The 13,781-nt window shown below is 42.5% G+C and overlaps 1 protein-coding gene across 4 annotated transcripts in view; it reads left to right on the top strand.

Annotated features, from left to right (window-relative positions):
- The first annotated feature begins 1,816 nt into the window (after positions 1-1,816).
- PCYT1B (phosphate cytidylyltransferase 1B, choline) overlaps positions 1,817-13,781 on the top strand; it is a 105,908-nt gene continuing 93,943 nt past the window's right edge. For 2 of the 4 annotated variants that reach the window (XM_077294667.1, XM_077294665.1), the window contains exon 1: positions 1,821-2,594. In XM_077294667.1, the coding sequence (XP_077150782.1) occupies positions 2,478-2,594 (117 nt within the window). In that variant the 5' untranslated portion in view covers positions 1,821-2,477. Of the gene's footprint in view, positions 2,595-13,781 lie in introns of all 4 variants that reach the window. The other 2 variants (XM_077294668.1, XM_077294666.1) reach the window with 2 other exon arrangements.

The raw sequence follows: 13,781 nt of genomic DNA, 5'->3' as shown, positions 1-13,781 counted from the left end.
AATTATGTTTTTTTGGTCGCCGCGACATTGCATTAAAATGCAATAACGGGCGATCAAAAAAACGTATCTGCACCAAAATGGTATCATTAAAAATGCCAGCTCGGCACGCAAAAAATAAGCCTTCACCCGACCCCAGATCGTGAAAATTGGAGACGCTACGGGTATCGGAAATCGCGCAATTTTTTTTTTTTTTTAGCAAACTTTGGAATTTCTTTTCACCACTTAGATAAAAAATAACCTAGACATGTTAGGTGTCTATGAACTCGTAATGACCTGGAGAATCATAATGGCAGGTTAGTTTTAGCATTTGGTGAACCTAGCAAAAAAGCCAAACAAAAAACCAGTGTGAAATTGCACTTTTTTTGCAATTTCATCACACTTGGAATTTTTTTTCCCGTTTTCTGTTACACGGCATGGTAAAACCAATGGTATTGTTCAAAAGTGCATCTCGTCCCGCAAAAAATAAGCCCTCACATGGCCATATTGACGGAAAAATAAAAAAGTTATGGCTCTGGGAAGGAGGGGAGCGAAAAACGAAAACGGAAAAAGCTCCGGGTGTGAAAGGGTTAAGAAACACCACAGAGAGAAAACAGTGGTAAAATGTCCACACTAGTTTGAAAATATCAAAAATTATTTTATTGACAATACATAAAGGCAAAGGACAGGGGTAAAGCTAGGACAAGTGGTGAAACATATCACAACATAAATGGTGGGAGACCGCACATAGTACCCAATTGTCACAGCAGTGAATGCCTAACACATGTTGTTAAATAGCAGTAAATATAAAGACATCACGCTTACATAACATACCTAGTGGTGTGTGACAGGGACACATGCAGTCTCCCGCCCTTGAGCTGTTTTGGCAGCTGTTTGGCCCCCCTGAAGGTGTTTTCTATGAGTTTAGTTTTGCCTCCCATTGAATTCAGTCGGGTTTGGGTATGTTCGAAGAACCATCTAGCGAACTCTAGTTCTTCACTAGTGATGACTCTCACTTTTGTCTTGGACACAATAAAAGCTAGAGATTGGTCTAAAGACCATGTGGGCAACACCATGAAGAGGTCTTCATGAGGGAACATAAAAGTGTCAAAGGGGCTATTTTTTTCAGCATGACAACGCCAGGCTGCTTGTTGCTCCTGCTACTATGAGCAGCCTACGTGGCTGTAACATGCTACCATGGATTGCAGCATGTCTGGACTCGTTTCCAATCACACACATCTGGAATATCATTGGTCAACAATTGTAAAGGGAGATGCCAGCAGCAGATCTTGATGATCTGCCCAAGTTCATTCAGCAGAGTATTCCCCAGACAACCATTAATAATATCATTGATAGCAGCCAAGGTGTGTAAGTGCATGTATTTCTGCGTGTGGTGCTCATACCCAATACTAAATAGATTGAGATGTTTTTAAAATATTGTTTCCATTTTTTCATCAGTTGCATATCATTAACGTTTCTATCTATCCTGTAATTTCCATAATTCTATGACTTTTCCTTATTGGTGTTGCAATGTCAATGTTGATTCTTATGTATATATATATTATATATATATATATATATATATATATATATATATATATATATATATAATATACTATAATAATACAATATAAATATAATATCATTCTTAGCCAGAAAGTACATTTTTTTCCAGAAAGTACATTTTTTTTCAATGTCTCTTCCAAAAGTAAATGAATGGTGAAATTATATTTTAAAATAGTGTGACTAATTAGCCTAATTAGGCTATAGACAGAAGAAGAAGCAAGAACAAGTAATGAATTAATGCAATAATCAATAAATTAAGGTGTGCCCCTTCTGCTCTTTTTTATTTTGTTCTTTTCCCCCACTCATTTAGAGGATTAGGGATGTAATGGAAGCGATTGGAGGAGGGGAAAAAAAAGAACTATAAGCATTTGAAAATGCATTTTTTTTCTCCGTATTTTTAAATGATAAATCTTTTTTTTTTTAAAGATTCAATTAGAAAAGAAATGATATAATCCCAGTTTCAGGTAAAAGAAAACATGAAAAAACTGCACCAAAAACTGCAATGTATGAAGATTTAACATGATTTAACATTGATGTAACATATCTTTCGTTGTGCTGCTTATTATTAATACATGACATTTGTGGGATGCCTGCGGTCAGGCCCTATCACGGGCGAGCTCCTAGTCTTCCCCTCTTTCTCGGGATGCATAAGGAATACGGATTCATTTCAAACTGTACTGGGATGACACGATCCAACCAAAGCACAAGATGCAAATGAGGCCAGTGCATTCTGTGCCTGTGCTTTCCTCCTGCCTGGTTGTTATAGTGATAAGCCCAGGGCCTGTGCATCACCGCCTCTACTTAGAAGAATTAAACAACAGTCTTCTCTTCCTCCCAGGAATAAGACAAGAAGCTCGGGAAAAAATATCCACTACACTGAATCCCCCAGAGAAGTTGCCCATTGTGGAGGGAGCTGCGGAAAGCCTCTTCTGGCCATGCCAGTTCTCAGCCTTGATGCTGAGTCAGAAACAGGTATCCCAAAATCCCTTTGTGGTGAGCTTCCCCTAGAAACCATGGAAGAATTGGAGCACACTTGTCCCCAGCCACGCTCGGTGAGTAATATGCTGCACTACATATGGGATGTCTGAAAAATAAAAGGATTTAGGAGAAGAAGCGTTATGTAAACAACTTGGCCGCAGACTAATCCATCGTGTGCGTCTCGGGCAGGATCTGCAGTAGAGGAAGTTGCATTACAAAGCAACATTTCTGTGCGGTGCTGAGACAGGATTCTTCTCTGCCTGCCTCATCTTCCCAGGCCGGCACGCTCATTACTCCTCAGTGCTAACGCTCCAGCCCTGAACAGCGGATACAAGAGCCTTAAAGGGCCATAAATCCTATACAAAGTATTGAGCTTATAAAAGTAAAGCTTCTTATACGAGCAAGCAGCTATTGTCATCCCAAATTTGTATGTAAATCTCCTGGGAGACTCTTAGAAAGGGGGAGTTGTTAGATAAAGTAGTGATCACGGGTCAGAGATTTTCTAAGACTTTGGGCCCAATTCAATATTGCACTTGTTTGTTTTTTTGGTGACTTTTTTTGGCCCTGATTCAACATTTGCACTTTTTTTTTTAAGTCACTTTTCTTTTTTGTCTTGTTATATTCACCACCACGTTTTGTTTTCTTTTGCAACAAAATTTTCCAGTGGCGTACATAGTTCGTGAATTGTGCACAAATGAAAAAATGGTCTTTATTCTTGTCTTTTAAGCTTTTTTGCAGCCTTTTAGCAAATTTTACAAAATGGTGCATCGAGAAATAATTTTCTGGTATGCATAAAATCAATCCAGGGGCAAGCATTAAAGTAAATTTATAATAAATTTTGTGAATGTTTTTTGCGCCTGATAAATACGGCAAAAATATTTGGAAACAGATGAATACATATAAGAAAAGTGTTCAAATTAAAAGTTGAATATAGCACAAATAAAAATAAAAAAAACAGGCGAAAAACACCAAAAACAAGAAAATAAACTAGGAGCAAATGCAATAATGAATTGGGTTCTTTGTATTTTGCATCTTTTTATCTTTGTACCTTATTTATCTTTCCATTTGCACTTTGTTTTTAAAAAGTACCTGTCATCAGGATTTAGCACTATAGATTAAAGGCATGGCCATAATCTTGCCAGAAGCAACACATGTGATGCCATGAAGACGCCATTGAGCCTAGTTCTCGATTTGCACATGTGCAGCTTCCGGCGCCATTTTATTAAAGACCGTCCACAGAATCACGCTGCGCAAGCACTGCCCCCTCCAATGATGGCGGTGACACAGAGTTGTGAAAGGGAGGCAGGTCACTAAATAATCAGTGACCTTTAAAAGAATCACAGGAGGGTGGTGGAGGAGTAGAAAAAGAAAAGTAGAAAAAATAAAGTAGAAATGATCCTACACCTGTCCTGATGCACAGCAGAAGTCATTAGAAGAAAACTTTAGAGGCTAATTAAAGAATAACCAGTGATCAAATTACTTCACCGTAGATATCAATTTAATCAGCATAACGGAGCCATTATGGCTATGCCTTCACTTTATAGTGCTAAATCCTGCTGACAGGTACTCTTTAACCCCTTAACATCCAATGACGGATATATCCGACATTGGACGCTTCCCCCAGCACTTTTTCTGGCATGTGCCCCTATCAGCCACGTGTGGAATCCACCCCGGGCTGTTAACATGTTAAGTGTGTCACTAATCCCACCCATCGGTGCCCGTGTCACATGACCGTGGGTCGCTGATGGGTTGGAATGACGACCCGGGGTCTGCAGGAGACGCTTGTGGTTGTCATTGTCAAATTGCTATGAGTGCCGCCCAGAGGTCAGCGCTCATCATAGCAAGTGAACATTTCTGCTGTGTGTAGCACAGGCGATCGGATGATCGCAGCTTTTAGTCGCCCATGGAGACTATTGAAGCAAGTAAAAAGTAAAAAAAATGTTTTTACATATATATATGTTCTGCTGCAGCCATGTCACCTGTCTGTGCTCCAGTACAACCTCTCATTTGAATCAAGAATCCACCTCTTAAAGGGAACCTGTCACCCCCCAAGGCGTTTGTAACTAAAAGAGCCACCTTCTGCAGCACTAATGCTGCATTCTGACAAGGTGGCTCTTTTAGTTCTTGGTGCTGTAAGTGCAGAAAAAAATCGATTTTGTAATTTTTCCAAAATACCTTGAAATAGTCCTGGGGCAGGTCTTTCCCCCCCAACGCAGACACAGCACCGCCGTCACTCATGCCCTCTTGGTGCCTGGCGCCACCTCATCAGCGTTGTTTTTAACTGTCCCGGCGCCAGCGCTGTTATCTTATGCCTTGGGCATGTGCAGTTAGTGCTGCCCTTCTTCTGACATCATTTGATGTCTTGCTGACTGCGCCTGTGCGCATAATTCTAGAATATGCATGTCCCCGTAGTATATGGACAATGATGATTCCAGAATTTGCGGCAGACTGTGCCCGTCGCTGATTGGTCGAGGCAACAGGCCCGATTCTAACGCATCGGGTATTCTAGAATATGCATGTCCCCGTAGTATATGGACAATGATGATTCCAGAATTCGCGGCAGACTGTGCCCGTCGCTGATTGGTCGAGGCAACCTTTATGTCATCATCGTCGCCATGGCAACCATTATGACATCTACGTCGATACTGTGCCCGTCGCTGATTGGTCGAGGCGAATTCGAGACAGACTGTGCCCGTCGCTGATTGGTCGAGGCAACCTTTATGACATCATCGTCGCCATGCTGTGCCCATCGCTGATTGGTCGAGGCCTGGCGGCCTCGACCAATCAGAGACGCGGGATTTCCAGGACAGACAGACAGACAGAAAGACCCTTAGATAATTATATATATAGATACTAGATGGTGGCCCGATTCTAGCGCATCGGGTATTCTAGAATATATATGTAGTTTGTTTATGAAGATTTCAGAATAATGCAATGAATACACAGGATTCGGCCGGCCGGGCGCGACCAATTAGTGAAGCGCGGTTCAAATTCCACATCAATTCATGTCCAGACTGCGTCTGTCACGCCCGGCCGGCCGCGAACAATTAGTGAAGCCAGGGCCAGCTGCAGGTTTTTGAGGGCCTTGGGTGAAAGAGTCTCACAGCGCACATAGCATATAACACAGCCCACATAGTATATAGCACAGCCACATAGTATATAGCACAGTTCCGTAGTATATAACACAGCGCACGTAGCATATAACACAGCCCACGTAGTATATAGCACAGCCACGTAGTATATAGCACAGCCACATAGTATATAGCACAGTTCCGTAGTATATAACACAGCCACGTAATATATAGCACAGCCACATAGTATATTGCACAGCCACATAGTTTATAGCACAGTTCCGTAGTATATAACACAGCGCACGTAGCATATAACACAGCCCACGTAGTATATAGCACAGCCACGTAGTATATAGCACAGCCACATAGTATATAGCACAGTTCCGTAGTATATAACACAGCCACGTAGTATATAGCACAGCCACATAGTATATTGCACAGCCACATAGTTGTCATGTCGGACGCTGTTCATACTAGGGCGTTCGACAGACAGCGGTAATTATGCTTTTGTCCACTATGCGCTCAGTGGCGTCGGCTAGATTTTATCTAGCTGGTCCGGGGTTAATTTAGTTGGTGCTCGGATTGGAAGCTGGGTCACGCCCACTGCCTTTAAATTGTTCTTCTGAACATTGGGCGTCGCCGATTATGGCTTCTGTCTTGTGCTTGGTTATCTCGGTCTGGAGTGGTGGTCTAGGAAAAGGAGTATCGCATCTGGTGGTGTATATTTCCCTTTGTCATATTTTCCTCCTTCCTATATTTGTATTTGTTTTGCCCTGTGCACTTATTGTGTATTCCTGAGTGACTGCAGCGTGGTGTATATTTTCCGTTATCCTTGTCTGTGCTAACTGTGGGTATTGGTTAGTGGTCTCTTCACTGGGAGGTGGATGGTGGTTTCAGCCAGAGGTTGTAACAGGAGATAGGGTGAGGATGGAGGCCCAGACATGCACACCATCAGTGTAAACTCTGGGAGAAGGGTCAGTCAGGGTTTCCCAGAGTTGAGGGAAATCGCAGGGGCCCGGGTTATTAGCTCTTGCCTACCTAAGTTACCCGTGACACCTAGGTTTCCCGTGACAATAGTATATAGCACAGCCAAGTAGTATATTGCACAGCCACATAGTATATAGCACAGCCCATGCAGAATATAACACAGGCCACATAGTATATAGCACAGCCCACGCAGTATATAACACAACCCATGTAGTTTATAGCACAGCCACATAGTATATTGCCTCACGGCAGAAGGTGAGAATATAAAGGTTTTTTTTATTATTATTATTTTTAACATTATATGTTTTTACTATTGATGCTTCATAGGCAGTATCAATACTAAAAGGTTGGGCACACTTACAGGGTTAATGGCAGTGTTAACGGACTGCGTTGCACCGCGTTATGCCACGGTGTAACGCAGTCTTAAAACGCTATGTGGGCACTGACTGGAGGGGAGTATGGAGGGGGCACTGACTGGAGGGGAGTAGGGAGGGGCCAATTCGTGGCCGGACTGTGCCTGTCGCTGATTGGTCGCGGCCAGCCGGCCGTGACCAATCAGCGACCCGGGATTTCCATTACAGACAACCAGACAGACAAACAGACGGAAGTACCCCTTAGACAATTATATATATAGATGTAAAAAAAAGTTAAAATCACCCCCCATTCAAAATAAAACAATTTTTTTTTTGAATACACATATTTGGTTTTGCTGCGTTCAGAATTGCTTATTCTATCAATATATTAAAAGAATTAATCCGATAGGTAAACGGCGTAACAAGAAAAAAAATCAAAACACCAGAATTAGGTTTTCTTGGGTCGCGGCAACATTGCAATAAAATGCAATAACAGGTGATCAAAAGAATGTATCTACACCAAAATAATATCTACATACAAAATGGTATCAATAAATATGTCAGCTCGGCATGCAATAGATAAGCCCTCACCCAGCCCCAGATCCCAGAAAATGGAGACGCTATGGCTTTTTTTTTTTTTTTTACAAACTTTGCATTTTTTTTCACCACTTATAAAAAAAAGAACCTATGCATGTTTGGTATCTGCGAACTTGTTATGACCTGGAGAATCATAATAACATCTCAGTTGTAGCATTTAGTGAATATGGTAAAAATAAAACCCCAAAAAACAATTGTGGAATTGCATTTTTTTTGCAATTTTACCCCACTTTCAATTTATTTCCTGTCTTCCAGTGCATGATATGGTAAAATCAATGGTGCCTTTCATAAGTACAACTTGTCCAGCAAGAAACAAGCCCCCACATGGCCATATTGACAGAAAAATAACAAAGTTATGGCTCTGGGGAAAAGGGGAGCAAAAAATGGAAAGGCAAAAACAGAAATACCACTAGTCCTTAAGGGGTTAAGTCTGTTTTATGTGTTCGTCTATTGTATTTTTTTTTTGTTCAGTTCACCATTGTGGGAGGTGTTTAGGGTTTGTAGATGTTTTCGCCTGATTCATCATTTGAGATTTTTTTAAAATCACAAATGTTCTCTATTCTCCTTTGAAGTTATTCTATGCACAATTTTTTAACAAAAAAGTTAAGGACCATGATAAAGACCAGTTTTGACCTTCTGCAAAATTCATGAACCATGTGCACGATTTTGGATAATTAAACACAAAAAACGGCAATACATACCACTAGACAAAATAGAAGCCTTTAGGCCTTTTTCATACGTCCTGATATTTTTGGTAGCGGAAATAATGGTACCGGAGATATCCGTGTGTGTAATACTTGTGGCACACGTGTGGCAACTGTGTGCCGCTGGCCCGCATCAGTACTACATGGATGGCCAGCAGGGAAGAAGCACTACAGTAAGTGCTGTTTCCCGGCGGCAGGTGCTAAAGACGTCTTTCATCATTCTCCCCTGCTCTGTCTGCGATCGGCGTAAGCTGAGGACAATGATGAGCGTTATATTCAAGTCAAAACGATGACAGCAGATGGGGCTTTTGGGACTATTATTCCCATCATCCGACACATGCTGCCGCTAATAACAGTAACAGTAGGAGCGGATGATCGGGGTATTCCTCAGCTGCCGCCAGCGATTTAACAAAATAAATGAATGAAAAACCCGGCGTCGGTTCCCCCCTGTTTTCTTTAACCAACCAGGCAAAACTCACAGCTGGGGGCTGCAACCCTCTACTGTCAGCTTCAGCAAGGTTGGCTATTAAGAATAAAGGAGTCCCCATGCTGTTTTTGACTACCGGCCTTGCTAAAGCTCACAGCTGGGGGCTGGTATTCTCAGGCTGGTAAGGGGCCATTGATATAGGCCCTCCAGCCTAAAAAACAGCAGCCCACAGCTGCCAGAAAAGGCGCATCTATTAGATGCGCCAATTCTGGTGCTTTGCCCCGTTCTTTCCATTTGCTCTGTAGTGGTGGCAAGGGTGGGTTTCATATTTGTGGGGTTGATGTCACCTTAGTATTGTCAGGTGACATCAAGCCTACGGCTTAGTAGTGGAGAGGCGTCTATAAGACCCCTCTCCATTACTAATCCTATAGTTATATGGTAAATAAAGACACAGCCAGAATAAAGTCCTTTAATTGAAAAAAATGACACAGACTTTAATAATCTCAATTAAACCATACTTACGTCCTCGCCTAATTCCACCGAAGCCCTCGATCTCCTGTAATAAAAGTAAAATAAAAAAACAACAATATACCATACCTGTCCGTCGTTCTGTCCCATGCCATAGTCCATGTCTAGGGGCTAAATGGTATTCAACCTGGATGGTGCCAAGATGCGACCGTCCAGGCTGAGAACAACTGGTGAATGAGCTGCTGAGAGAGCAGCATCATTGACCAGCGGTGACATCATCACAGGCATTTTCCCATGGTCCTGAGGTCACCCGGCCTCGATGATGTCACCGCTGATCAAAATGCTGCGCTCTCAGCAGCTCATTCACCAGTTTTTCTCAGCCTGAACAGTCGCATCTAGGCACTGTCCAGGTTGAAAACTATTTAGACCCCAGATGTGCACAGACCCATTTATTTGAATGGGTCTATGTGTGTTAGTGTCTTCGGTATGTGTGAAAACTGTCACCACATGTACTGGAGACATGGATGTGTGAAAGAGGCCTTAGGTATACTTTGCGATCAATTCATCTTTTGCGATTTTTTCAAGTCACTTATCTTTCTTTGTCTTGTGGTATGCGTTGACTTATTTGTGCTACATTATTCAAAAAAATGCTCTTTACTTTTTGTCTTTAACATTTTTTGCAACATTTTAGTGTAAAAAAGTCACATGTTCCATTAAAACATCACAAAATTGGTATAGGCAGAGTGGGGGTGCTGGAGAATACCAGGCTTACATAAAATCCTTCTGGTGGGGAACGTCTGGAGTACATTCGTTTTTAAACAGTTGCAATTATTGAATTGGCTGCAACTATCTGGAAAACAAAAATCCTTCTCACAAGGAAAAGCATAAAAAAGGGAAAAGTTATAAAAGACTGTATAAAAAGGGCAGATTAAAAGAATAAGCCACATAAGAAAAACGGGTGAAAAAAAATCAAACACTATATAAAAAAACAAAACAAATGAATCAGGCCCAAAGTGTATAATTTGAGATGAAATAGCTCTTTCATTCTATTTGTGAAAACACAAAAAAAACCCTTCAAAATATTTCTCTTCGGCAAAAATGGTAAAAAACTGCCAAGTGCTTGAAATCCAAGAGTTAATATGTCTACAGTATAGTCCACATAAGATTGTTATTACAGCAGTAAGTGTTCCCTTGGGCTGTGAGGTAAAGATGCAATGTGGGTTACTGTAACTATTCTATGAAAGCATCTGTTGTCATGGAATTCAACTAAAGATAAAACGATCATGATGATGGTTGGTATCACATCAGCCAACTGCTTTTTACAACAGGCACTGAAAAATTCCAATGTGACCAAAAGCATGAAAAATCCATTATTTTTTTTTCTAGTATAAATGTTCTGATATATAGCATGGAAGGATAATAACTGGCACATGTGGGGTGGAGTTATGTGCAATCAAACCTGATCCATTAGTGGGTAGCACGTCCTGTTGATGAGTCTGGAAAGTAGGGTCAAATATCAATGAACCAACTAACTACAAGTAGGGACAAGTTTAAAATTATGCATGGAGTCTGAGGCTGGAGTCACACAAGCGTGCAACATGGCTAAGTGCTAAGCGATAAAACATCACATAGCACTCGGAACAGTGTAATTCTATGGGGCATCTCAGATCTGCGATTATTTTCTCATGAGCAGACAATCGCAGCAAGTTGCGTTTGCACTCGAGAATCGGATTGCACTCACTCATACAAGTCTATGGGTGCGTGTGAAACATCGTACTGTACTCGGATGTCACCCGAGTGCAGTGCGATTAACATAAATGGAGGAGATGGAGAAATTACTCCTTCTATTCTCTCTGCAGTTGTGCTGCAATTCTCTCATGTGAGAGAATCGGAGCACAGTAAAATGACACTTGGCTCACACTTGCAGCAGAGTTGGAGTCAAGTGTCATTAGCCTATTGCATCGGATTCTATACGCCAATGTGACCACGGCCTAACACTGGAAATCCTAAGAGTGTGTAATGTACAGTGCACACTGTCAGGATTCTACTCTGTGTCACTCGCCAGGTGGTTGTCACATGGCCACTCATTTCTTTCACCTAGCTTCTGCTTCCTGCTCCTGCTTCTCTTAAAGCAGCATTGAGTTCAGCTCAGTGCACGAACTGTCTCACAACCACATAACATAAATATACATCGTGGAGACGGTGGGTGTATGGTGCAGGCTCAGGACCTGAGCGTTAGGTGACAATAAGGAACTAGGCACGTGACGGTGTCCCATCCGTCGCTCCCTACTGTTAGGGCCTTCCTCTCCATTTTCCATCCCATCATATTCGTAAGGGCAAGACAGACTGCCATATTTCTCGTGTGAGAATCGCATCGCACTGCACAAACTGGCCTGGCACCTCTCCTGACCTGAACTTGACAGCTGCATAGTAATCCATCTTGCTGTCTTGGCCGACAGCCAGTATGAGGTTTACGATGCGATTCTCGCTTGAGAAATATGGCAGTCTGTCTCTGCCCTAAACTGTGTAGTCCACCGCACTTACCCGTGTCTGAGAGTGACAGGAATAGGTTAAGTCAAAGCATATTCATGTGTTTAAATGCCTCAATCACGGTCAAGACCTAAATACCAATGAGAATCTGAGGCAAGACTTGGAAATTGCTGTTCACAGACGCCTCCATCCTATCTCACTGAGCTAGAGCAAATGTGCAAAGAATAATGGGTAAAAATGTCACCTCTAGATGTGCAAAACTGGTAGAGACAGACCCTGAAAGACTTGCAGCAATAATTGCAGTGAAAGGTGGTCCTACAATGTATTGACTCAGGGGGGCTGAATACAAATGCACATCATAATTTTCAGATTTTTATTTTTTAAATATTTAGAAAACTATGTATGATTTCCTTCAAACTTCACAAATACTGGCTACTTAGTGTTGGTATATCACATAAACCCCAATAAAATGTATTTAACTTTGTGGGTGTAATATCAAAAAATATAGAAAAGTTCATGGGGTCTGAATCCTTTTTATATCTAAAAATTTTAACTTTATGTTATTTTAAAATCAGATTGCTAGGCTATTAGTTAGGGCTGTCCCACACGTCCAGATAATTCCGGTACCGGAAAAAATCGGTACCGGAGTTATCCGTGTCCGTGTGCCCGTGAGCTCACGTAGGCCATACGTGCGGCACATGTGTGCCACCCGTGTGCAGAGTGGGTACCACACGGAGCGTGTGGTACCCACGCGTGTGGTACACTGCATCGTGCTGAAGCCGTGATTCATATCTTCTGTGCAGCAGCGTTTGCTGCATAGAAGATATGAATAATAGTGTTTAAAAGAAAGATCTATCTGTCTGCCGCCCTCCCACCCCCTGTGCGCCCCCCCGCTGTTCTGAAAATACTCACCCGCTTCCCTCGTTGGCTGTCGCTGCTTCCTGTGCTGGCCGCGCCTTCTACTGTATGCGGTCACGTGGGGCCGCTCATTTACAGTCATGAATAGGCGGCCCCACCCCTATGGGAGGTGGAGCCACATATTCATGACTCTAATCGGCGGCCCCACGTGACCGCATACAATAGAAGGCGCGGCCAGCACAGGAAGCAGCGACAGCCAACGAGGGAAGCTGGTGAGTATTTTCAGAACAGCGGGGGGGCGCACAGGGGGTGGAAGGGCGGCGGACAGATAGATCTTTCTTTTAAACACTATTATTCATATCTTCTATGCAGCAAACGCTGCTGCACAGAAGATATGAATCGCGGCTTCAGCACCATGTGGGGGGGACAGCGCTTACTGTAGCGCTGTCTCCTGCACGCCACATGGACTGCACATGGAGAAGGTCCGTGTGTGGTCCGTGTTTTACACGGACCCATTGACTTTAATGGGTCCGTGTAATACGTGCGCTCCCACGAACACTGACATGTCTCCGTGTTTGGCACACGGAGACACGGTCCGCAAAAAATCAATGACATCTGCACAGATGCATTGATTTTAAATGGTCTACGTGTGTCAGTGTCTCCGGTACGTGAGGAAACTGTCACCTCACGTACCGGAGCCACTGACGTGTGAAACCGGCCTTAAAGATACACTCTTGGATCTATTTATTTTTTTTCTAACCTTTATATTAATTTATATAATGCATCAGGGAAAAAAGTAGTACAGGTAATTCTAGAGTTTGTGCACACAATGTGTTATAGACTCTGGTATACAATAGTTTTTGAAGCAGAAAACACTTTAGGAAACCACCGGTGATGTTTTCCTGAAGTGACTTCTTTGTCGTTTTTTTGCAACATCTTTGCCTCTGGTGTCTTCTAAACACTTTATCAAGGGGTACCCGGATGGATGGGTGTGTGTGTTAGTCTTTCTAGTTAACGCAACTGCAGACCACATGCTGCCGAATAACATGGCAGACTCAGACCCAATGACGTCAAGATCAATGAGAGAGGCAGGGAAAAGAAAATGAGTTGTCATGAAGCATATATACAGCTGATAGCAGGAATGACACTTTGGTAGGATATCTTCTGTACAATACGGAGGTACAATCTTGATGGTTATAAGTGACGGCACATAACTTGAGGCACGTTACAGTGAAGCAGCAAATTTCTAATGGGGAGTCCATCTCTCCTTATGGGGCTGCAGTGGTTGAGGTGAATCCCTCTATGT

The sequence above is a fragment of the Ranitomeya variabilis genome, chromosome 3 (assembly GCF_051348905.1).
Source record: "Ranitomeya variabilis isolate aRanVar5 chromosome 3, aRanVar5.hap1, whole genome shotgun sequence".
Taxonomy (NCBI): Eukaryota; Metazoa; Chordata; class Amphibia; order Anura; family Dendrobatidae; genus Ranitomeya; species Ranitomeya variabilis.
The sequence above is the reverse complement of the archived record's forward strand: the minus strand, read 5'-3'. Positions and strand labels throughout refer to the sequence as shown.